The 22,990-nt window shown below is 42.7% G+C and overlaps 3 protein-coding genes across 8 annotated transcripts; 1 reads left to right on the top strand and 2 right to left on the bottom strand.

Annotated features, from left to right (window-relative positions):
• Positions 1 to 1,545: 1,545 nt before the first annotated feature.
• Positions 1,546 to 5,571, bottom strand: CETN1L (centrin 1-like). 6 transcript variants are annotated; one of them, XM_040699278.2, is made up of 5 exons: positions 5,542 to 5,571; positions 5,286 to 5,426; positions 3,488 to 3,616; positions 2,008 to 2,145; positions 1,546 to 1,826 (listed from the first exon to the last, which is right to left on the bottom strand). In XM_040699278.2, the coding sequence occupies exons 1-5, from the start codon at positions 5,542 to 5,544 to the stop codon at positions 1,740 to 1,742; spliced, it is 498 nt and encodes a 165-aa protein (XP_040555212.1). In that variant the 5' UTR covers positions 5,545 to 5,571; the 3' UTR covers positions 1,546 to 1,739. The 6 variants fall into 6 exon arrangements, with proteins under 6 accessions (XP_040555212.1, XP_025006130.1, XP_040555213.1 ...); XM_025150362.3 differs by having other exon boundaries at positions 3,428 to 3,616; positions 5,214 to 5,550; XM_040699279.2 differs by having other exon boundaries at positions 5,214 to 5,550.
• A 1,157-nt stretch (positions 5,572 to 6,728) lies between these two features.
• Positions 6,729 to 11,124, bottom strand: CETN1 (centrin 1). The gene is made up of 5 exons (NM_001277640.2): positions 11,079 to 11,124; positions 10,722 to 10,880; positions 9,560 to 9,688; positions 8,645 to 8,782; positions 6,729 to 7,503 (listed from the first exon to the last, which is right to left on the bottom strand). The coding sequence occupies exons 1-5, from the start codon at positions 11,079 to 11,081 to the stop codon at positions 7,414 to 7,416; spliced, it is 519 nt and encodes a 172-aa protein (NP_001264569.1). The 5' UTR covers positions 11,082 to 11,124; the 3' UTR covers positions 6,729 to 7,413.
• A 324-nt stretch (positions 11,125 to 11,448) lies between these two features.
• On the top strand, positions 11,449 to 22,008 carry NSDHL (NAD(P) dependent steroid dehydrogenase-like). Its single transcript, XM_420279.7, has 8 exons — positions 11,449 to 11,541; positions 13,044 to 13,094; positions 15,162 to 15,323; positions 16,233 to 16,379; positions 17,773 to 17,901; positions 18,655 to 18,797; positions 20,553 to 20,655; positions 21,021 to 22,008. Exons 2-8 carry the CDS (start codon positions 13,074 to 13,076, stop codon positions 21,354 to 21,356), a joined length of 1,041 nt encoding a protein of 346 aa, XP_420279.1. The 5' UTR covers positions 11,449 to 11,541; positions 13,044 to 13,073; the 3' UTR covers positions 21,357 to 22,008.
• The last annotated feature ends 982 nt before the right edge of the window (positions 22,009 to 22,990 follow it).

Raw genomic sequence — 22,990 nt, 5'->3', positions numbered from 1 at the left:
AGTCAAGGGTGAGATCTGGGCATCCCAAAGAAAGTGCTGCAGTTTCCAACTGCTTTCAATCTCTAGAGAAATTCCTAGAAATAATGTGGAAGCAACAATTCTGCATTGCAACAGAGACAGACAAGATACCCATCTAGCTGAAACTGGAACGTCAGGCTGTAAACTGGTTGGGTGACAGTGAAGTTTGGCAAAGAGAAGACACTAAAAATAACTGAGTAGCACACATAGTTGCTCAGATAACAGGCCAGGCACTGGTTTTTAAGGCCAGAAGGATCCATTCATCTGCATAATCTGACTGCTCCACAGGAGCTGCGAGGAGCACAGTAACTCACATTTTACTGAAGCAAACCTGCTGAGGGGATTCGTTCTTCGCTTAGAGACGCTGCCATACCATTTGATTGCTCATTCCTGCAGTTAATCGCTGCTATTTAAGATAAGCCATGCCTTGCTTCTCTCTTATAGTTGAACAGCTTACTTCCAGCTCCAGGATTTTGACAGGTTTGTCTCCATTAGATTGAAAAGCATTTTAGATGGTAGCTTGTATGCTCTTACATAGGCTCTTATTCTATATGCAGCATCACATAATCATTACAGACTGAACTGTTAAATTCTCACAGTGTTAGGACATTTTTTTCTAAGCCAGTAATTATTTTCTGAGACTCTTCTGAGCAAACTCTTCAGGCTCTTTACATCCTTTCCAAAACACATGCACATTTTTGCACTCTCAGCAACATGGCAAGATCCTTCAAGCCTACGCCAGTGATCAAAGTAGGAAGGAACGTACCCATGTGCTACAGTGGAGCTGCAAAGAGGAACTTGAGCACATCTGGCAGGGTCACAACAGCCCAGAATGACAATTGTACCGTGTTGTTTGTTTTGTTTCTAAATAAAAATGGGTGATCTTTAAGGTCTTTTCTAACCTGAGCAATTCCATGATTCTATGATCACTCTTTTGCTCACCTGCCATAATGTTTACTAAAAATGTAAGAGCCTGCAAGACATAAAGGATCGGCCAGTTTGGGGACAGTAGCTGCCAGGAAGAAGAGGGAAATATATGTATAGCATGAAAAGTCTACAGATCCCCTGGTCCTTCGACAATACCCAGAGAAAACTGTGCTGAGTATTCCAATCATGAAGAAATTCAGTCTGAATTTGCATCTCGTTAGGAAGGAAGCACAAATCCATGGGAGACTTGACCTCATTACATCTTCTAGTCTCATAGCTGCATAGTTGTTCTCCTGTGCTGCTACTTTTGAAGGGAAATCCATAGTCTAAGATATTTACTACCTTATGGAAAATAACTGCTCCCAAGCCCTCAAACTCTTGTCTTTTACATAATGCCAAAGAATCAGGAAAGGTACAGAAGTTTTTGTCATAAATACTAATGTTTGAAATCTATATTTTCTGAACCTAAGAGTGTTTTGACTAACTTTATCAGATAGGCTGAAAAGCCATGGGATGCAGTTACAGTAGAGAGAACTCTAGGGGAAGGCTGATGAATTTGAATTAATCTCAACCTTTAGAATGAACCCACACAGACACAGATCGAGCAACATAACTGTTTACTGGGATATAGAAAACTGCTTGCAGTGATGGAGCAGAATCAACACCAAAAATGAAACATCTCAGCGTGTTTTCACTCAAGAAAGGCAACACACAAAAAATTTAGAAGTTGGCAAGAAGTGATACTGCAAACAGTCGTTCACAGTGGAATGGGAGGAAAAAAGGAAATCATGTAGTTACAGGTCAGTCAATGTCAGAATCCGCAAAAACTCTTCTGGATCCACTTCCCCATCTCCATCCACGTCTGCTTCATCAATCATCTCCTGTCAGACAACGAAGATTTGGGAGACCAGATTAGGTGGGATCTGAGAGGATGGAGGGTCATAAAGTCTAAACACCAATGAAGATTTCAGACAAGGCTTCATGTTAACACCAGGAGAAGCAGATTGTGTCTGTTGCAAAGAAACAAAGCCCAATTCTCCAATGAGTTTGTGCTTCACAAACCTGCAGCTCCTCGTCTGTGATGTCTTCTTCAACCTCACCAGCCACCAGCTTGAGTTTCTCAAAGGAGATCTTGCCAGTGCCATCATAATCAAACAGCTTGAAACCTTTCAGGATCTCCTCTTTTGAAAACGGCTCTGCCTGAGCAAGGAAATGAAAGATGTCTTCATGCAGGCATGACATCATACCACTCTGCAATCCCTACTCAGACACTTTTTACCCAGCAAACATTTGGAATAAAATCCAAGACATCATTTTGGGTCACAGAAGAAGATTATTTGCCACTGCTGTTCCTCTTTCACTTTTCCTTTACTTTTTTCCCCTTCTTTTCTCAGTGTTACCATGTATTAAAGGAAAAGCTACAACAGAAGTTGTTTGAACAGCAGTGAGGACTTGGCCTGGAATATCCTGGCCAAGCTTTGTCAGGAAGAGAGAGATTAGCAACACTACTGAAGGTGGAAGCCACTGCCAAGAACAATCCAATGGCTACAGCTATATTTTATTTCAAAAGTGAGCCAGGCTTGTGCTGGCTGTTGCTTGCCTTTATTCACCTCACGCACAGGCAATGTGTACACAAGCCTGCAATTAGGTGTGGGCTTTGACTGAACTCCAAAGCATTACTATGGGGAAAACGTGGATCTTCACTTTGCTCTTAGCATAGGTCCAAGCATACACACCCTGGCAACTCTGATGGCATGTACACAGGAATGGCAATGCCAGCTATGACCCAGTCATCTCACAAAGCCTTGCAATGAAATTACAAGGATGTTAGGGGCAGAACCAGTCGGTCATGCTGGCGCTCTTTGAGAACAGCCAATGTCTACATGCAGCCAGGTACTAGAGGATACAGAGGTGCATGAGCCAAAGGAATCCCAGATGGGCAATGCAGACTAGGACATGTGAAACAAAGGGCTGGTATCAAACAGGAGATCTGAGGACACTCCACGAGCTTGAGTGGCTACTGCCCACAGGAGGTGGATTTTTCATTTTCATCTGATGTGTGACATTTGCTCCCTGCTGTTTTGGTTTTAAGAAGATCTAGAACTCTGCGACTATAAATACGGAACTGAAATTCCACACGGAAAGACTTAAAGAAGGAGAGGGGAGACTGCACTCATTCCTGTTTCTATCTATCTCTGAACATCTACGTCTGCTATGGTCTGGGGACTGACAGTAGGACCCTTTTCTGGAGGTTTCCAAGTCGTTTGGTCTCCAAGGAAAGATCCCAGGCATTGTGCTCAGTGCACTCTATGATAGGGAAGAATTGTCTGCTGAAACGCAGAACTGCCTGAACTAGCCATCCTCATGGAGAAAGGCAGGGGTGGTAAAAACAACTCACCCAAAGGCAGATATCTAAAATACCTCAGATGAAAGTCCTGTTTCTCTCCTACAGGGAACCAGTAACCCTATCTACTGCAAGTACCTGCATTGTAAAGTTAAGCAAGAGGAATTTCAGTCTTTGTGACCAGCTGGGCTCACACACCATTTTCTGGGTCATCACCCGCAGAAATGACTCAAAGTTTATCTTCCCTGACCCATTCTGATCAACTTCAGAGATAATTCTCTTCATCTCCGCTTTCCTCACTTCACAGCCCAGAGCTCTCATGGTTATCTGCCAAATGAGAAAACAGACCAACGTCATTGTACAAATCAAACAGAAACAAAGCGGAAAAGATGTTTGAAGCAAGTAAGTGCATGTAAGGGGGGGGGAGGGGAGGAACAACTTTTTGCCACAGTGGAAAGATAACAGGACAAACAGCCTGTCCACTGTGCAGACAACAGAGCAGCCTGCTGGCTCTGCAGTGAAACTGGGCCATGCCAGAAGGCTACACACGTTCATGAAGCCAACTTGGTGACAGACCTGATTAAGAAATTTCAAATCCCACAGCCCCATTCCAGATGCTCATTTTTGCTCCTATATTGCAGCTTATCAACACAAGCACTTATTTATCAGGCCAAACAGAAAAAGGAGTTGCTGAAATCAGACTACTGAAAATAACCATCCTTGGATTGTGAAGGTCTTTTAGAGAAGACCTGTTAGAGATCCAGGATGTGATTTTTCAAGGCAACCTCTGACACGCTACCTCCTTGCTGCTCTCCACCATTCCCATCAGCTCCTTATTGCTCCCCTGCCAATAAGCACTGCATTCCCCCACCTCAACAGTGCCAGGAAATGACTACATATTTGCATATGCATGCATATAAATTTGTAATATTAAATTTATTTTTTAACCCAGATCACTTTTCCCGTGCAATTTCCTCCATGCTCCTGCAATTACCCAGGACAATTGCAAGTACAGTGGAGACAGCAACAAATGGAAGTGCAGGAACTGTGCTAACCAGCTTGTCTCCCAGCATCTCCACACAGACAAGCTGGCTCAATTCTCCTCTACAAGTGAATGGGAAGGAATTATGTGCAAAATATCTGAGCAGCAGGAGAGGAAAGGGCTGTACAAAACACAGAGCAAGCTATTCATCCTCCATTTTGTCCCCAGTGAACAGTGTTCTCTAGCTGCCTGATGTCAGCAGGACAGGGTTGTGGAAAACTAGCAGGGAAGATCTGCAGGCAAGTGCCAAGGAGAAGGAAGGCTTCAGTCCCTCCTAAGAATACCTGGCTAAAACACTGGCACCATTCTGATTGCTGGCTGCATAACAAGCCAGAGTTCTAGCAGCAACGCCTGACAGCGCAGCAAGTGATCCAAAAGCAATAGGTAGCAAACACTAATTGCTCTGTAACAGCTCCACAACAGGTGGGGCTTGTAAATTATTAGGCTTATTTGTGCTTGTGAATGATTAACCCTACTTGCAACATTTCTGTTTACCGACTGTCACCTCTGTTTGACTACGAGTAATTCTGGTTCCGAGAGCACCTGCGGTGACAAAGCATCCCTGTCGTTTCTCGGAGCCGGGGGGGATCTGAGATGCTGAGCCGGGCTGCTCAGATCGTCAACCACATCCCCTGGGAGCTGCAGCCTGAGCACCCTTCAGCTACACAAGACACGTGCCGCCCCTTGTAAAAGCCCTTAGAGGGGCTGCTAAAGGGCTTTGCTTGCACATCCTATAGAAAAGAAAGTGACGTTCCTCCCTAACTTGCTGTGCAAAGAAAGGCGGAGGAGACTCCTGAGCAGCAGAGGGGAACAAGCAGAGAGAAGCAGCAGTGTGGCCCTTCGTGGGGGAGAGGAGAGGGGCACACGGAGGGGCTGCTAAACCTCGCAGCCTTCGCTCCGCTCTCTGCGCTGCCTTTTCACCCGTGAACACATTGCATTTTCACGGCTTCCTGCCTTCAGGTCCTCGACATCCATCAGTCCGGAGCCGTCGGGGTCGAACATGTCAAAGGCCTCTCGCAGCTGCTGCCGCTGCTCAGCGCTGACCGGGAACGTGGGGGCCGTCTCCTTCCCCGGAGCCTTCGGGCCTCCAGCAGCCTGCAGCAGAAAGGCCCGGGGTTATCGGACCGGCAGCACCCCTCCTTCCCCACCGGGGACCGCTCACAGCACCAAGAGATCCCACTCTATCCGGCACGTGCCCAGCGGGCCTCACCATCCCGCCGCCGGCCACGCCCCGCCTCCCGGCGCTATGGCAACCGCGCTGCCGTTGGCCACCTCGCCTGCCTGTCAGGGAAATAGTGCGAGTTGATTGGGCGAAGCGCGGAGCGGGCGGGGGCTGCTGCCGCGGCTCCGTCACGCCGCCCTCTTCCAGCGAGCTTCCAGCAGGAGGGCTGCGGCACCTCCCGGACAGCACCAGGGCTGGGGTGGAGCAGCAGGGCTGAGGAGCAGCAGGGCTGAGGAGCGCACAGCCTCGTCCCGAGAGGGAGCGAGTCGCTGTTGTGAAGGACGCAGCTTTGCGCTGGAGAAAATGAGTGTTGCGTGGGTTTGTGTGGTTTGTTTTCAACCGTGGCTCTATCCTGGAGGTGTGCTCACAGAGAAAAACGAACAGAATCCTTTCGCATTTGGCAGCAAATAAGAGGGCTGGAGTGGAGTGGATGAAGGATTGGAAACTGTACAGAAACCAAGCGACTTGCTAATAAATTGACCTCGTTTGATAAATAACCACAGCTTTTGACGTACCGTTTATCAGTGTCGTTTTCCTGTGCGTGTCTCCTCCTTCGCCACACGGGGGCACAAAAGACTGCAACAATCTGCTCCCTTCTGACGCACCGCTGCTACACATCGCTATTTTCAAAGGCAGAAAAAGGTCTAAGAGGAATTCTACATAACATAGGCCGAGTTCAATCACTGTTTTCTTTCATGTCCAGTTTAGTTTTCGATTTTTTCCCATGTTTATGAATCGTGGAAATAAACCGAATGGTCAGCAAAGGGAAAAAGGCAGATAGTGACTGTCAAAAGCAAAGGAATTGATTGAATTTAGGAGTCTGGAAGATATGAAAGTTCATTGCTCCCTCATCTGAGAGTGAGGAGGGAGGATACCAGAGGAACTGCTGGAACAAACAGAAGCAGCAGAAGGACCTGGGAGCTTGTTTCCTTCCAACACAAAGCAGAAGCCATCCTTCAGTTCTGCTCTCACCTCAGACAGATGCCATTTCAAAGACAGAACATAGTGTGGCTTTGTCTCTGCAGCCAAGCATTGAGTAACTTAACTGCAGCCCTCCTGAAGGCTTCGAGTTTCAACTGTGAAGTACCCATAAGAATCCTTTTTATTATTTGCCCAAAGATCAGACAGTGTTATACCAGTGAGGATGTATTTTTGTATACTTCTTTCCACAACTCTGACGGCTTAAAATAAGACATTTTATTTTAAGTACAATCTTATATCTGAAACCACTGAATATTCCTGCAAACGTATATATCACCAGCACTGCTAGCTTTCTCCTTCTGCAATGAGATTTCCTTAAATGTATGAACTGAATAGCAGGAAGTTAAGTTGCAGTAGTCCATTTACTTACTTTTTCAGTTCTAAGAGCATAATAAAAAAGGGGGAAGGAATAATCACCATAAGACAGAGTAAAAAAAGCCAATCCCCACAAATATGTCATATAAAGAGTTCACTGTAACTGAGCCCAAGTCAAGGCATTACATTCGAAACTTCAACTGCTGGGAAATACAACTTCACACTTTCATATTTTGAGTTCTTTCTTTACCAAACCATAATGATTTGACATGTGTCTTACAGTCAGACAAGGATCTGTACACTGTTACTGCAAAGTGTAATTTCTGTCTTGAAAACGAGCAGTGTAAACACCTTACGAGCGCAGCAAACAAGCAACCACGTTGCCACATGTAAACAGGTTAACAGTTGGTAATTGTTCACAAACACAAGTTTCAGATCATCTGCTTTAAAGAAAGCTTTGACCTAACTTTTCTGGTCTCTTCGAAGAAATAAAAAGGTGGAAAAAAGTGAGGCACCTACCAGGCATACACACACGTGTGCAAAAAAATAAAATAAAGTTCAGTTTCAGTAAAGGCTGGTCTTCTTCATGATCCTCAAGAATTCCTGCTCGTTCACTTCCCCATCCCCATCTCTATCTGCTTCATCAATCATTTCCTGAAAGATATTTGTGTTCAGAAATTAGATGCAGATTAGAGTATAAACGGAATGATTAGGTTAATTCAGAATTGGAATCACTCTTTAGCAAATAGCATTGGACAGGACAGTGTTGGCTCAGTGTCAGACCTCACATGCTTTGAAGTAATTTTTAAACTAGACAGTATGTTTATATATGTTTTATATAAAAATATGCATAGAATATGTCCTCCTAAAGGAGCTATCCTGGTAGAAATGGAGTGCTTGGAGCAGAGTTGTTCCTTTTACGTCACTGTAATTCCACATAGAGTGACAGTTACTGTGACACGATTTAACCATGTATGCTTAACCCATCTTTGGCCTTGGAACCTATTTCCAAATTGACAGCAGTTTTTCCATTTCTTTAGGGAAAGAACTTAAAATAATGCACAGCTTAAGAGTAAAGATCCCATGGGATGCTAGAGGATAGCACCTAAAACTGAGGGACTGCTGCCTTTTCCTAAAAACTTAGTGACCCTAGAAGTGGCTTCCTTCCTCAATGAGAAACAGATTCCCACTCTTTATTCTCAAGAGTTAGAGAGAGGCTTCAGCTCTCCAAACGAGAGGAGAATGAGACTGTGACTGTTTACATGGATTTAAAACTAAACATGAAACCAACTAATACATAAACATTCTGTGACTGTCTTCCAATTCAATGAAGAAAGCATAAGCTAGACCTTTAAACATTCACAATCCACAAAAGCTGACAATGAGTGTTTGTGCATTCTATGGTGTAGAGGAACTGTTAGGTCACAGCTTGAACAGGTGATTGAGCACCTGGTGAAGGGCTGTGTCTGGCCCGGGGAGCACAGGCAAATTGTTTGCAGCTGTGCTCTACACGTGACCAGAAGAGGTGGAACCACGGTCGAGCCTCCCTGGGCTCATATAAGAGCCAGCCACAGAAGGGAGGACATCTCTTCAATGTAGGCTGCTTCCTGAGGAGAAGTGCTGCATAGCTAGAGAGTCCCTTCATCAGCTGGGTAAGTTTACCCCCCCTTTTTTTTCCTGTATACAATTACTGGTGTATGTGCTAATACTTTGCCTAGTATTGCCCAGAACCTGCTAGAAGCAATGTTGTTTCTCTGTAAGGGGAACACTGAGGTTGCGTGTATCAGGTACAAACCTGCAGCTCTTCATCTGTAAGGTTTTCACCCAGTTCTTTGGCTACACGTTTGAGGTTTTTGAAAGAGATTTTGCCAGTTTCATCATCATCAAAGAGCTTAAATGCTTTGAGAATCTCCTCTTTGGAATCTTTTTCAGCCTTAAGTTTAAGGAGAAAAGCATTGGTTATACTACATATAATACTCAAAATAAAAATTGCAATTATAACATACAAGCATTAGAAATACTAAGAAAGTCTCATAACTTTAAATATACACAGAATGCCACAAGTGTGTGTATGTGTATGTATATATATATATATATATACAAAAGTTGAAGATAGAAAGACACAGTAATGCTGCTTGAACCTCAGGGCTTCAAGTTCTTTTCTTTCATATCTTGTTAGATGACTTCAGGATTTCAGTATCAGGATCCTCCACTGTTAAATATTTGTTTTTACCCAATATTTTCTAGCTCTTTAAATGCAGAGAACTCATCTGTAAATATATTTTATCCATGTAATGCATTGATACTCCTGACAGAGTTCTGCAGGCCAGAGTTGTCTTTCATCTGTGATAAAAGTTCTGGTTTCAGTTTTTCCCTTGTCACATGTGCATAAAACTGATTATTAAAGAAGCTTATTAATGGCATTTCAAACTTACTGTTCAAGTAAATGAGTGAACTGGCTTATGACCAGGCAAGACTTATTTATTTGGTATTAAGGGTGAACAATAAATGAACACAAAAAAAGCCATAATATGACAGAACTTACTTAACATTAGTAACTAAATTTGATGAAGCTTTAAGATAGGGAGAAGGGGGAGTTGTGTGGTCTGTCTGTGCTTTTTCCCCATCTTCCACTAAAACCAAGAGGATGAGGAAGTCACTCATCCATTTTTCAGAATTTCTTCTTCTTTGCCTTCTAAAACTTACGTACCATTTTCTGGGTCATCACCACCAAGAAGTCATTGAAGCTGATTTTTCCTGTTCCTTCCTTATCAATATCTGATATCATTTTCTTGATTTCTTCTTTCTTAGGTTCAAACCCTAAGGCTCTCATGGCCACCTGCAAGGCCAAAAGAAATTATTAGTTATACAAAACTATAAGCAGAAAAAATATCTTCTAGTGACAAAGTTAAACCTTGTGCCATACTATATTAGGTCACATTTTTCAAGGAGAGCAGCAAAGTCAAGGAGTAGTCTTGAAGCAATGTTTTTCAACGCACAAGGGCATATTGGGATGCAGAAAACAGGCACCCAGTCGTATTCTAGAGTCACTCCTTCCATTAAGTCCAGAATTTCCTAAACACATTCTAACCATTGTGGCCACACCCTCTTGTCCAAACTGGCAGGAAGATTATTTTAATCTTGGGAGAAAAGATTCCTCCCCCCCCCCCCAAAAAAAAACCCAAACAACAACAGGATTATTAAGTCCTACCATACCCATTTTGGTACATACCAGTTTAATTCCTATGATGGGGATTCAGAATAAAAGCATCCTGCTTTCATTTTTTATTTTCAAGTTTTAAAAAAAAAACAAAACAATATTGTCATGTAGTGCTGTAGCAATTTTCAGTGCTGCTGCAAAATAGAATACAGCTGCTTTCCTGTGAATTGCTACTAACCCTCTTTCACATGAGAAATGTGACACTGGGTAACAATTCAAAAAAGCCCATTTCACACTCTTGTGTAAGTAAGGTGGCAACTGTAAGACTTAGAAACATCTTGGAAGGAGAGTTTTATTAAAAAAGAGAAATTAATCATGCTTTAATACAAGTGACTCCATGCAAGAAGTTTCTATCATACTTGCTACTCTACTGAACTCCTTGCAGACTTTAATCTGACAGCACAAAGATGGAAGCTCTTAAGCTTGTAGACCACAGGGAGCTTCAGGTTTTTTCTTTTTTGTGAAAAAGCCTTAGTGAATGTACAGAAACACTTTGCATGATTTCAAACACCAAGTAAAAGTTATACCTAGAGGGCAATGTGCTTATTGACAGCAACGGTTTCACTCCAGAAAAAACATCTGCAGGTCCCTTCCTGTGTAAGGTCACTTACAACCCGTGCAGGGCTGTGCTTTCAGCAATAGGAAGCCTTACCTTTAGCTCCTTAACATCTATATTCCCAGTGCCATCTGTGTCAAACAGGTCGAAGGCCTCCCGGATTTCCTGCTTCTGCTCTTCAGTCAACTCTGGCTTGGGACTCGATTTCTTCCTCTGGGACGCTGCTCCCAGCGAGGGCTTCTTGAAGCTGGAGGCCTTGGCACAGCAAAACAAGAGCAAACGCCATCAGACCGCCCCGGGAAGAGCGGGAAAGGCCTGCAGAACGACGGCCCTCTCAGCTCGCCCCGGGGCTGCTGCAGGCTGGCAGGGGCGGCCCCGCAACCCTGCTGCCGGGAGGGCGGAGCAGGACCGAGCCCGAATCCCGCTCCCGCCGCTGGGCCGGACCGCACTCACCATCCCGACGGCCGCTGCCTCGGGGCGGCTCCAGTCCTGTCAGGCCGGTGCTCAACACTACCCTTCCCCATTGGCTAATGCCGCCACGCTGCTGCTATGGTAACCTTCTCTCTCATTGGTGGAGAGACGAGGGCGGGAAGAGCTCGAAAGGTGGCTATTGGTCAGCAACTGGTTGGGGCGGATCCAAGAGGCAATGGGACGTCTCTGCCTTTCGTCAACGCGGTTGGCCGAAGTGAGAGGGGCGAGCGGCCAATCAGCGAGCGGTAACTGTCTGGCGCGATGCTCGGCCCAGGGCTGGCAGGAGGGGATGAGGGTGGCTTTTGCGGGGTGGGCGGGGCTTTGCGAATGAATCCGCGCTGATTGGTGGAACGGGGAGAAGCGGCGGAGTCGGGCGATTGCTGTGAGGGGAGCTGAGGAGGGGGTGACGGCGTCGCGGAGAGGGGAGACGGAATCGGGGACTGAGGTGCGGAAAAAGCCGTGGAAGGGGCGGCTGAGGGGTGTGAGGGAAGCTGGGGTCACGTGGAGGCGAGGTTGAGGGAAATCTTTGGGATGGGGATGAGGAAACTGAAGGGAAACCGGAGGCAAAGTGGTACCTCAGTGACAGTGAGGGGTGGGACCTGCCTTGAGGTAGGAAGGGGAGGGGTGGGGAGGGGCAGCTGGAGGTCTGATCACCTCGTGCCTGTTTTTTCCCAGCCCGTTTGGTGTAGCTGGCTGAACAGGCACTAGTCCTGCTTTCTTGAGTGCTCTCCTCGTCACCTCAGAGAGCTTTTCACAGAACAGAAAAGAATAGTAAGCTGTGTGGCTTCTTAAGTGAGCTAATTCAACAGAGCTGTTCTCGTAGAACTGTAGAATGGCTTGGGTTGGAAGGAACTTTGATCATCGAATTCCAAACCCTTCCCATGGGTAGGGTTGCCAGCAGTTCAGGCTGCCCAGAGCCCATCCAACTTGGCATTGTGCCCCTCCAGGGATGGGGCACCCACAGCTTCTTGTTTTCCTGCTTGCTCCATGCTCACAGGTGTGGTGCTGTGATAGCAGCATTGGTGTAGCTCTTCCTGAGTCCCATCCAATGGTGTGAGCACGTGTTGGTCAGGTGAGGTGGGTCAGGGAATGCTGAGCATGAGACTAGCTCGGGTGGGAAATGATTAACTTGTAGTTGGTGTAGCCATCATCCACTTCAGTGTGCAGGCAGTAGGAGGCAGTGTGAGCAGCTGACTGGGAATCAGGAGGATGGAGTCAGCCTCTAAAGCAGCAGTTACCACCCTGATTTTTTTTTAATGTGGCTGTAAAGCCATCAGAAATCTTTGTGTAGCTCACTTCTGTGGTGGAAGCAGATCTAGATTAGTGTGTTATCTTTTTCTGCTTTTCTGTTACACCCCATGTAGTAGGACATCAGCCAATATTGGAGTTTTATTTGCTATCACAGGGTTAAGGATGTGTTTTAATGAAACTGGTGCCATCAGCAGCCTGTAGGGTAAAAACTTGGAGAATCTCAGCACGCTCAGCTCTCTTTGCTGGCATTTGTTCCTTGGTGTGTGTAAGCATGGTGCTTCATTTCTGTTTTGCTATTCCTAACACCCTCAAGCAATTCTGTTTTTGAAGAGGGAAGTGCTAAAAAAAAAAGGAGTTGTTTGTGGTTTTTGGAGTGTAAACATTTGGGTTTAAAGGAAGTGCATGAAGTTAATGCTGGCCAAAATAAAAGGATGCCTTTGATATCAGGTGTATTTGATTTTATTGGAGTTACGCCTTTGAGAAAGCTGTTTGATGTCAGTGTTTGCCTTGTGTTGCTTGTCTAGTTCAACAGGGCCAGGAGAATGAGTTCACTTTTTAATATTTTTGCTTTAGTATAATGGCTTTGCCTCAATTCTGTTAACTAGAAATGTGTTTTTAGAAAGTTGTGCTTGTGTGAATGACATGTTTAAGATGGCTGTTGTGAATAAAATATTATTATTCTCCTTTTTTTTAAAGGAATTAGGTTAATACTAAAACATCTGAGAAATGGCCACACACTTCAGATCGGTGAGTTGAGGACTTTCACCTTGCTGTGTGAAGATTTGTCTGATGGGAAGGTGTTTTCATAGATAAGTCTTCTGTAACCTGGTGAAATGAGGCTGCTTCTGCATTAAGGCCTGCTCCAAAGCTATTGCTGATGGAGAAGTGATTTACCAAGGGATGTATTTGCTGCCACTACATTCCAGAGAGACCCAAGTGATACTCCAACCCCCTAAAAACCTCAGGGACTTTGTCAGTGCTGCCAAATCAATTGGCATGGAGATCTTGTTATGTCAGAATCATTCTGATGTCCCTTAACACTGTTCTGTGTTCTCATGCAGGTAAGGGCTCAGATGAGGTCCCTGAGATCAACCGGGCTGTTGTAATGTCATTCTACTGTTATTACACTGACTGAAGGAGGCCTTAATATGAAAGGAATAACATCTTGCTTCCCTTAGAGGGCTGTTTGAGCACTACATCAGAAGTACAGTTTGATGAGCTGTTCTGTTATGTTACTTGTGTTTCTTGTTTATAGGAAGATTTCTACGTTCTGGACCACTTTCTCACTTTTTGAGACACAAATAAAACCAATGAATCTCAAATATTTAGGAAATAATCAGAAGTACACCCAACAAAAAATCAATGTAGCATTGTGTTAGAGTGCTTGAACAGCCTGTTGTGTCTTTGTAATGCGATGTTAATTGGATATTACATAGATATTACTTTAGGAAATGAACTCGTGTAGCCTGGCTTTCTGCCGACCTTTTCTTAAAGGGCCAAAGAGTTCAGGAGCAGCACTGTAAGGTGCAGTTATGCTGATTCTGGGCACTGAGTTGGTTCTCTTGCCCCTTTTGCGAGAGGTGTATGTATTGCAGGTTATAAAAACACTCTAAAGTTTATTTAAATAAATCCCATCACCAATTAGAATACTGTTCTGCTTGGGCAAGTGGGGAAACATTGATATAGAAAAGCCTGGAATGCATCAACTGTGGCTGGACAAAATTGTGATGCTGCTGCTTAGTCAGACAGAGGGCGTCATTCTGCCACTGCTTAAAACTTTGGTTCAGTGCTGTGTGCAGTTTTGGTGTTTTTATTTTACAAAGAACGTGTTGAAATGAGAAGAGATGCAAGCAAGGGCAAGTTAAGGATATTGATGGAAAGAAGAGACTGTCCTTTGAGGAGAGACTGAACAGGTGGAGAGAGGGGACTGCAGAGGAGAAGCGTATAACTGAGTTCATGAAATCGAGAAGAGGATGAGCAAAGAAAATGCAGACATGTAGTGGAGCAATGCAAGCAGCTGGAACTCTTTGAGAGTCCTTAGACTCAATTAGGCTCTCTATATCATATGTTCTCCTGCAGTCGTCAAAACCAGAATCCAGTACCAGATACACAGTTGGTCCAACCCATTAGAACTTAGATTTATTTTTTTAATGCTTTTAAGCAGTCTGTGCTTTGCATGCACAGTTCCAAGTAACTGATTATGTCTTACTGTAGTCACTCAGTTTCACTGAACTTATGTCTTTTGTGGATAACTGACACTTCTGCAGTTGAATCTTTGTTGATCAATGTAACACTTGGAAACTTCCAAACAACTGTTGTCTTTGTGTGGTTGCACTGGGTTAAAATTCCCTCCAAAAAATTGCAGAGGTGAATCTTTGCGTAGCAACAAAAAGGAGCAAATCTGTTTCCTATGAAGGTAGAGCATTCTTTGTACAAAAACTTCTTCAATCGTTGTCTAAATGTTCTGTGTTGGTGGTGAAGTCAGCAGAGTCATTCCAGTTAGACCAGTGACCAGACCAGGATCTGTTAATTAGTGACTTTAGCCATTGAATTAAAAAGCATTTAAAAGAAATGAAGAACTAACGACTAACTAAGGAGGATATGCTTTGCCTTTACCTGATTGCTTTTTTTGGCTTGGAGGAGCCTAAATTCCTCATGCTCTGAAAATGGCTTTGTCCTTCCTAGCTGTGATGTTACTGTTTTGTGTTACCTGAGTTGTGTGGCTGAAGTGAGTTCTGTGTGCTTTACATTAGGATGCTGCTGATGTACATCTGCTTGCTGTAATGCTTTTTTTTTTTCTCCCTATCTTTGCAGACTGGGAAGAAATGCGTAGTGATTGGTGGCTCCGGATTCTTAGGCCAGCATATGGTAGAGAAGCTACTGGACAAGGGTTACTCAGTCAATGTGTTTGATATTCAGAAGAGATTTGATCATGACAGAGTGCAGTTTTTCCTGGGAGACCTTTGCAACAAAGAGGTACAGACAATGGAAAATTGTGTAGGTGGGAAGGATGCTGTTTATGTTAATGTCCTTACAAACAGACAAGCAAGCCTTATTTGAAACACTAAGAGGCCTGAAGGCATCATACAGTCTGCAAAAGAGTACATGTGTGTGTCTCCCAGTGTTTCCTGGTGAAGTCAGTAGCCTAAACAGTTTTTTTGGGTAGCTTCATCTAGAACACTTAAATATACTCAATGTCTGCTTCAAGTGGAAAGGAACATAACTTGTTTCTCGATTACAGTTTGCATTACTATTAGCTCAGATAGACAGCCTAAGTACTGTCACTATTAGTAATTGCATGTAGGTACTCTCCTTGCTAACCTCCACTGCAAGAGAATGGCAGAATGCATTATTTCACACAGTTAAGGCACAGGAAGATGTTTTGCCATAAGTCATGCATGTGAGCCCTGGCATAAGCATTTGTATGCAATGTGGAGAAGAGGTCTCTGTGCCAGTATGAAGTATCATATCTCAGAGCCATATGGCAGTCATCTCAAAGACAGACAGTGCCATGGGGTACTGTTGGCTGTTAAATGCATTGCATGCAGATTTTTCTAACTCCTCTCTCACAGTAACTTTGAGTCTCATGCCTGCACTTAAGATTGTTGTATGTGGTTAAGCTTTGATAGCCTCCAGGTCTCAGAAAGTTCCCAGGCTCTTGTCTGGAAAGAAGATGGTGTAGTGCTTTTTTCTTTGCCTAACAAGAAAGATGCTGTGAAAACTAGTAAGGCTAATCCTATTCCAGCTGCTTGCCATTATGGAAGGAACTTGACTTGAAATTTAGCTTTTTTTTTTTAATGAGAAAAAGAACTGTGCTTTTCTTTTCCTGAGTAGTCACTGTTGCTGTAGTTTCATTGCTATCTTGAGCAATATATCTTCTTCTAGGCCTTACTCCCAGCTTTACAAGATGTTTCAGTAGCATTTCATTGTGCATCGCCAGCACCTTCAAGTGACAACAAGGAGCTATTTTATAAGGTGAATTTTATGGGAACCAAAGCAGTCATTGAAGCTTGCAAAGAAGCTGGAGTGCAGGTAAGGATAGAAAGGTTTGTGGAGCATGTAAGTTGCTAATGTGAATTTGTGAATTCTGAACCATAGAGCAGTTTCAGTCTGGTTTGGTAGAAGGGCAAAGGATTCTGAGATATTGAATTCCCACTTGCTTTGTGGAAGTTAATTGTAAGAGAGCAAGAGTCTGTCCTTAGCTCCATCTGTATTTGTCCCAGAAAGCCTATTCATTGTAACTTCCATTACTGTGGGAAAAGTATCCATTAAAATTTGTTTTATCAGACATTTGGGAATCCCCTAAGGGAGAACTGACGAGTGGATACTTTCATGCCTTAATGAGGGGGACAGCTCTAAAGGTAGATTTTCCTGCGGTGGAATTATTCATGGCATCTATTCCTTATGTAAATTCACTGACATCTAATGAAAAGGAGCACGCTTGTGGTACAATCTTAGTATAAATTGGTTTAGAAAGTCATTTACCCACAAATGAAAGACAGAAGAAAGACACAAATGAAAGAGGCTGCTCTTAAGGCATATTTTTGTATCTTGGTATGTTATGGTATCCCAAGTTTTTAGTCAAACTTGTACCGCATTGTCAAGCACAATGTCTGAGAAGATCCCTTAGTCTGGGCAGAAATGCTGCATCCAAAACGTTATGTACATTGTCCATACACAAATACAGACCTGATAATGTTCAGAATCAAATAATATGTAGGACTCCTAGCCCACAGTGGTTTGATTTTGTTTATTTTTTTAGTTTTTGTTCCCCCCTCTTCAAGTTACAAGCTGTTGTAGGAAATGGGCCATGCAGTGTTTATCTTCTGGCTTAGTCTAGATTCTGTTGGAGCAAGAAGTTCTGTTGGAACTTGTTGGATCTGGTTATCATTCTATTAAAATGTAGATCTTGTTTAAAACCATGTGTTTCTGATTATCCAAATGTATCACTGGATTTGTTTTGAAACTATTAGGGCCCATTTTTAGCCAACAAAAACATCCTGGATAATAATTCTTTTTTGTTGTAATCTGGCATGAGATTGTTATCATAGAGATGAGCTCAAGTATATCTTAAAAACATTCACTGTATGTTAAATGCTAAACTCAGTGCTTGTTAAATGCTAACATATGCCCAGCCAAGTAGATGCTGTGATTTTTCTTAGAGATATTTTCCCACTGACTGGTTACTCTGGAGGCATGAAATATTTTCACTTCAGAAAGCAGTAAATGATGTTATAGAGTTCATTAAACAAGTGAAGAGTTTTCTTAGATGTGGTTTTAGGTCATCTTCTGTTAGCCTATGTTATTTTAGCCATAGTTTATTCTCCATAGAAACACTTGATTATTATTGTCCTTACTGAACTTTAATAAATTACTCTTTTGTCTTAAGCTTTAAACTGCAGTTTTCTTTTCATATGCATTGCAGAAATTGGTGTTAACTAGCAGTGCCAGTGTTGTTTTTGAGGGGACAGACATAAAAAATGGAACAGAAGACCTGCCTTATGCAAAAAAACCTATTGACTATTACACGGAGACAAAGATCCTACAGGAGAAGGTATCCATCACCATCTGGTTAACACTATTATTTTCCACGCTAAAAAGTGTCCTTTTAGAAGTAGTCCTCTTATGTAGAGTGTTAGTCTTTAAGAATTTTACTTATGTTATTTGAAAAGAGCTTAGTTACTAACAGTGTAAAAGCATCTGTTCATTCACAAGCATAACCACTTTGCTGTAAAGAGGACTAACAATGTGGAAGCTTGTGAGTAACAGAGCTAGCCCAGTATTCTTCTAATTACATCTTTATTTTGGGTGAATCGGTAAAAGTATTCAGTGTTTATCTGTGTGTGGTGTTCTTGAACAGCTGTAGAAAAATCAGTAGAACACTGTTTGAAAACTCTAAGTATAATTAAATCTATGTAGCACTTGGTGCTGTCAGGAAAAAGGATCACACTCCTAACTGCAATCAGCAAGGCCCATGATAAAACCTTTTCATTAATTGACAAGAAAAATTAGATTGTTCGGTGCCTTTCTTTTCTAACATCTGGAAAATTCCTCTGGACTTCATGGGGTTGAATGAGAGTTCCTTCCCTTTGCTTGTCAATTTATTAAGTGTTCAAATATGAGGAAGGATTTGTCTCTTTTTTTTTCTCATTATTAAGAAAGATGAAAAAAGAGGAAGGATCATATGTAAAGGTATGGATGGATAATAATTCTCCCCAAGATGATGAGAGAATACCCTGTCTGCTCCAATGTTGCTGTTGGGTTATATTATGAAGCTGTATTTTTCCTAACTTTTCTTTCCTTACAGGAAGTGCTGAGTGCAAATGACCCAGACAACAACTTCTTCACTACTGCTATTCGCCCACATGGAATATTTGGCCCTAGAGACCCTCAGTTGGTTCCCATCCTCATCCAAGCAGCTAAGAGTGGCAAAATGAAGTTCATAATTGGGTGAGCAAGACTTAGTCATTTTATTTAAGAATAGGATAATTCATGATAATACATAGGTCAGGACCCTTGTCTTGAGGTCTTCAACATCAGAGAAGGCAGGATTTAACCTTCTGCACTGGCAGTCTCTTTTTTGGGAACTGCAACATATTTCTGGGGGGGGGGAAACATAAGTTTCTGTAACTTTTCACCTGTGATCCAGAATTCTTCTTCCCTAGCCCTCTTGTGTTAGGGACTCATGCACTCAGATGAGGAGGAGTTCTTCTTACAAGAAGTGCATCAGTGGGGAAAGCAAATGTAGCTTGCACTTTCATTGCACAGTCTAAAGGCTTTTCTTTTTAATCAGAGTGCTCAGATTGCTTTCTGTTAACTAATATACACTGATGGTGTTTGAGGATCTTGTGAGTATGACAGCATTTTTTTGATCTTAATGTCATGAATATGAGATGTGCAAGGCTTAACAGCTTAGCAAACAGCTTCCAATGGACCACTGAAATTTTAGAGCAAGAAATAGTTCATGCTGCTCCTAAGGAGCTTTTTTAATTTGTGTTACAATCTTGAAAAGAAATGTGCTCTTCAATTTATAATAGATTTTTATTGCATGCAGGAAGCTGTTCTGTGTACATACCCATGTGAATGAATATGTGCTTAGGATAAGAGAAAGAAAGGAAATGGGGCTGGTTTTCTTGTTCTTATTCTTACTTATAGTTCACTTCTAGACTAATCTCCTGAATTGATCTGTGCACAGCAAACCTCAGTAAACTTGACCTATCTACTTTGTCTCCTCTTTCTTCCAGTGCAAATATGCTTTCCTCAGTTGAGTTTTCCTACTGCTGTAAAGACCCGCATATCCCTTCCAAGAAAGCAAATAGCCATTCATCCATGAAAGTTGAAAGTGAAAAGTATTAATTCTCAGGATGTTGGATTGCAGCAATGTTGTTTTTGTCCAAATGAGTGTAGTGATGGTTTTGCAACAAACCATTTGTTTGATTTAGCTGGATTCTTGAAAGTGGTATGCACATCTATTTTCTGTAGCTGTGTAGAAGTGGATTTAATGCAGTGGGTTAAATCTGTTTCAAGTGTTTTGGACTGAGTTTGGCTTACTCAGTTAAAATTTCATGAGCCAAGAAATCCATAATTGAAAGCTTGTCCTCAAATGACTTTGTGTGTGCTACTTACCATCATGTTCCTATCTGTTCTGCTTCTGTGGGTCACTCTGCTGATTCTGGGATCTGTAGGATCTGCAGCAGGCTTAAATAGGGTACTATTACGGGAATATAAACTTTCTGGGGGTCTTAACAAGAGCTGAGATAGTATCTTTTCCTCTGCCTCAAAATGAGGTGCATTTTGAATCAGATAGTACATAGTACACAGTAGATAGTAACAGGACAAGGGAGAATAGTTTTAAACTAAAGGATGGAAGATTTAGTTTAGATGTCAGGGGAAATTTTTCACTGAGAGAGTGTTGAGGTGCTGGAACAGGTTGATCAGAGAGGTGGTGGAAGCCCCATCCCTGGAGATAGGTTGGTAAGAGCCAGGTTGGATGGGGCCCTTGGCAGCCTGATCTAGTACTTGATCTAGCAGTTGACAACTCTGCTTGCAGCAAGGGTGTTGGAACTTGGTTTGAAGGAATGTCAGGGATCACCCAAGCCGTTCTAGGAAGTACATACAGGTTGTGTGAAAGTCCTTTTCCTACAAGTAGATTTTTTCAGCCTGGGATCACCTTTGGGCCAACCTCTTTTCCTTTGATCTGTGCAGGGATGGGAAGAACTTGGTAGATTTCACCTATGTGGAAAATGTGGTCCATGGACATATCCTGGCTGCAGAACACCTTCGAAAAGACTCTCCTGTGTGTGGGAAGGTAGGGAAAATGCATGTGTAAGAAATGTAGTTACTTAGCTTTTATGTAGTAAAGTACAGAGTAACAAATGTTAACAGATTTTCATAGCACTGTCATGTTCTGGGCATGCTTTAATGCATTTGCATTGTGTTGTCATTAAGTTTGACCATTTGTGAGTATCCTAACCTCTGGAAGGTCAGAAGTAGCTGGCTTTCATAGCAAAGAAAGGGGTTCACTGCTTTTCAGCTGGAGGTGGTTGGTGAAAAGTAGTTTCTTGTGAAAACACGTTTGCAGTTGAGTGAGAGATGCCAGCCTCTTGGATGTGAACATGAGCTGGGCCATTTGTACAAACCATTTTTTATCTGACTTTTTGTCTTGTCTTTCAGGCATTTCATATCACAAATGATGAACCAATCCCTTTCTGGGCTTTCATGTCCCGTATCTTGACTGGCTTGAACTACGATGCACCCAAGTACTATATTCCCTACTGGCTGGCATATTACCTGGCCCTGTTCTTGTCTCTAGTGCTGTGGCTGCTAAGTCCACTGATCATCATCAAGCCCACTTTTACTCCTATGCGGGTAGCATTAGCTGGAACGTTTCACTACTACAGCTGTGAACGGGCCAAGAGGGACATGGGCTACAAGCCAGTGGTGAGCTTGGATGAAGCAATAGACAGGACTCTCCAGAGTTACCCTCACCTACGCCGCGTTAAGGCCTGAGAAGTCCTGGATGGATTTTATTTCTACTTGATTGTCTTAATTATTTTGACATCTTTACATGAGCACTGAAGCAAATTCCACTAATTCTGTGAAACTGAGTTTTCCAGATTCATTCCTCCTCATCACTATCATCAAAACAAATTTCTCTGGGTTGGAAAAAACTTAATGTAGTAGCTGTGCTAATGGTTCTTTCTTCTGATGTGGAGGACTTATGAATTAACACCCTCCTGTGTCCTCTTCAGTTCCAGCCCCACATATCAGCATTCCTTCATCTTTCCTCTCCACCCTTGTCCTCTGTTTTGTTGCTCTGGTGATAACAGATCCGTAACTGTAAGAGGTGGTTGTTGATGAAGTACTTCACAACTGATTCCTCTCTGTGGTTTGGCTTTTTCAATACAAGAGTGATGAAATAGAGACTCACAACAAAAAGGATCTCTGCAACCATTTCTTCTTTTTAAACTGAGATTGACTATTATTGTGGGACTGCTTTTAGATCTCACTGTGATGGGTTGACTTGGTCTCTTACTGAGGAACTGGGGGGGAAACCTGAGAAAAGGCATATTAGGCTTCTTGTAAGGAAGCACATGCCTTTAATTCTACAGGAGCTTGGTTCTATTCAAAAAGAATGCAAATAAAGAAGAGAAATTCCTAACTTTGTATTCCATCTTTGAAAGGACAGATCCTATTCTGAGCATCTCAGCACAGACAGCGTTTGAATCATTCCCTTTGTGGGAGGGAAGAAATCTTTGCTGTGGCCATTGTCAGTCAGCACATATTTTACCATAGTTTACTTGCTTCCAGTAGAAATTATACTGATTGGAAGATCTATTGCACAAGGCTCTCATCTTGTCTGCCACATTATTGCTGATAATGGGTATTGTGTTGCATTGACCCTTCAGAACATGGGAAATTCTTCCACAAGATGATGATTATAATACTAGGTTCACTGTACTGTTTAGTTTGCCACTTGTATTAAGTTTACTTTACTCCACAATCTTGCTAAGTGCTTTGATAGCTTTTTTTTTTTAAATGAAGGGCTTATGGTAGGGTTGGAACTTCCCAAATCTCAGAACTGTGGGAAGTGTCTCACTGTGTATTCATAACTGTGCCTAACTCAGTGAGCCTTGACCTTGTCTGAGAGCTCAGGGTGCTGCCAGAGTCCTATCGAAATTACGGTGTTTTTTTTAAGGTTCTGGTTATCTTATGGCTAGTTTTACTAATGTTTTCCTTATTTGATCTTGAAGTAAATACCCAGTTGCTTTGAGCACTTCACACAATTCATATTTGCACTGGTCAAACACTATGGCTATTTTTTTCCCAACACATAGGGTTAAATATTTAAGGCTTGAATTCTAGGATGCAATTCTTAAGTGGAGTTTCTCCTACCACTCCCCTTCCCAACCCAAAAATGCCAACAAAAAGAGGCCAATTGAATCTGCTTATATCATCCCATCATCCCCCGTTCACTTTCACAGGGAGACATGCTGCTTTCAAATATCTGGGTTGAGTTACTACCTGTGTGATACATCAGTGTCCTGCTGCAAATTTGCTGTTAATGTGAAGACCCTTTCATATCTATGCAGCTTATGCCCTGTAAAAAGGCATCATGGTGAAACCACACCTAGCTGAGAGTC

Source organism: Gallus gallus, chromosome 4, assembly GCF_016699485.2.
Source record: "Gallus gallus isolate bGalGal1 chromosome 4, bGalGal1.mat.broiler.GRCg7b, whole genome shotgun sequence".
In the NCBI taxonomy this organism is placed as follows: Eukaryota; Metazoa; Chordata; class Aves; order Galliformes; family Phasianidae; genus Gallus; species Gallus gallus.
The sequence above is the reverse complement of the archived record's forward strand: the minus strand, read 5'-3'. Positions and strand labels throughout refer to the sequence as shown.

What these genes read in the sequence shown, in the direction of transcription:
- CETN1L (XM_004940761.5), bottom strand. Translation starts at nt 3,898, where the DNA reads ATGGGGCTGTGGGATTTGAAATTTCTTAATCAGGTCTGTCACCAAGTT. An exon ending in TGCTTAACTTTACAATGCAG is followed by an intron (nt 2,146 to 3,427) that starts GTACTTGCAGTA and finishes TTCCTTGCTCAG; the next exon opens with GCAGAGCCGTTTTCAAAAGA. An exon ending in TCACAGACGAGGAGCTGCAG is followed by an intron (nt 1,827 to 2,007) that starts GTTTGTGAAGCA and finishes GTTGTCTGACAG; the next exon opens with GAGATGATTGATGAAGCAGA.
- CETN1 (NM_001277640.2), bottom strand. An exon ending in TAGATGTTAAGGAGCTAAAG is followed by an intron (nt 9,689 to 10,721) that starts GTAAGGCTTCCT and finishes TTGGCCTTGCAG; the next exon opens with GTGGCCATGAGAGCCTTAGG. An exon ending in TTACAGATGAAGAGCTGCAG is followed by an intron (nt 7,504 to 8,644) that starts GTTTGTACCTGA and finishes AATATCTTTCAG; the next exon opens with GAAATGATTGATGAAGCAGA.
- NSDHL (XM_420279.7), top strand. Translation starts at nt 13,074, where the DNA reads ATGGCCACACACTTCAGATCG. An exon ending in CAAAGATCCTACAGGAGAAG is followed by an intron (nt 17,902 to 18,654) that starts GTATCCATCACC and finishes CTTTCCTTACAG; the next exon opens with GAAGTGCTGAGTGCAAATGA. An exon ending in ACTCTCCTGTGTGTGGGAAG is followed by an intron (nt 20,656 to 21,020) that starts GTAGGGAAAATG and finishes CTTGTCTTTCAG; the next exon opens with GCATTTCATATCACAAATGA.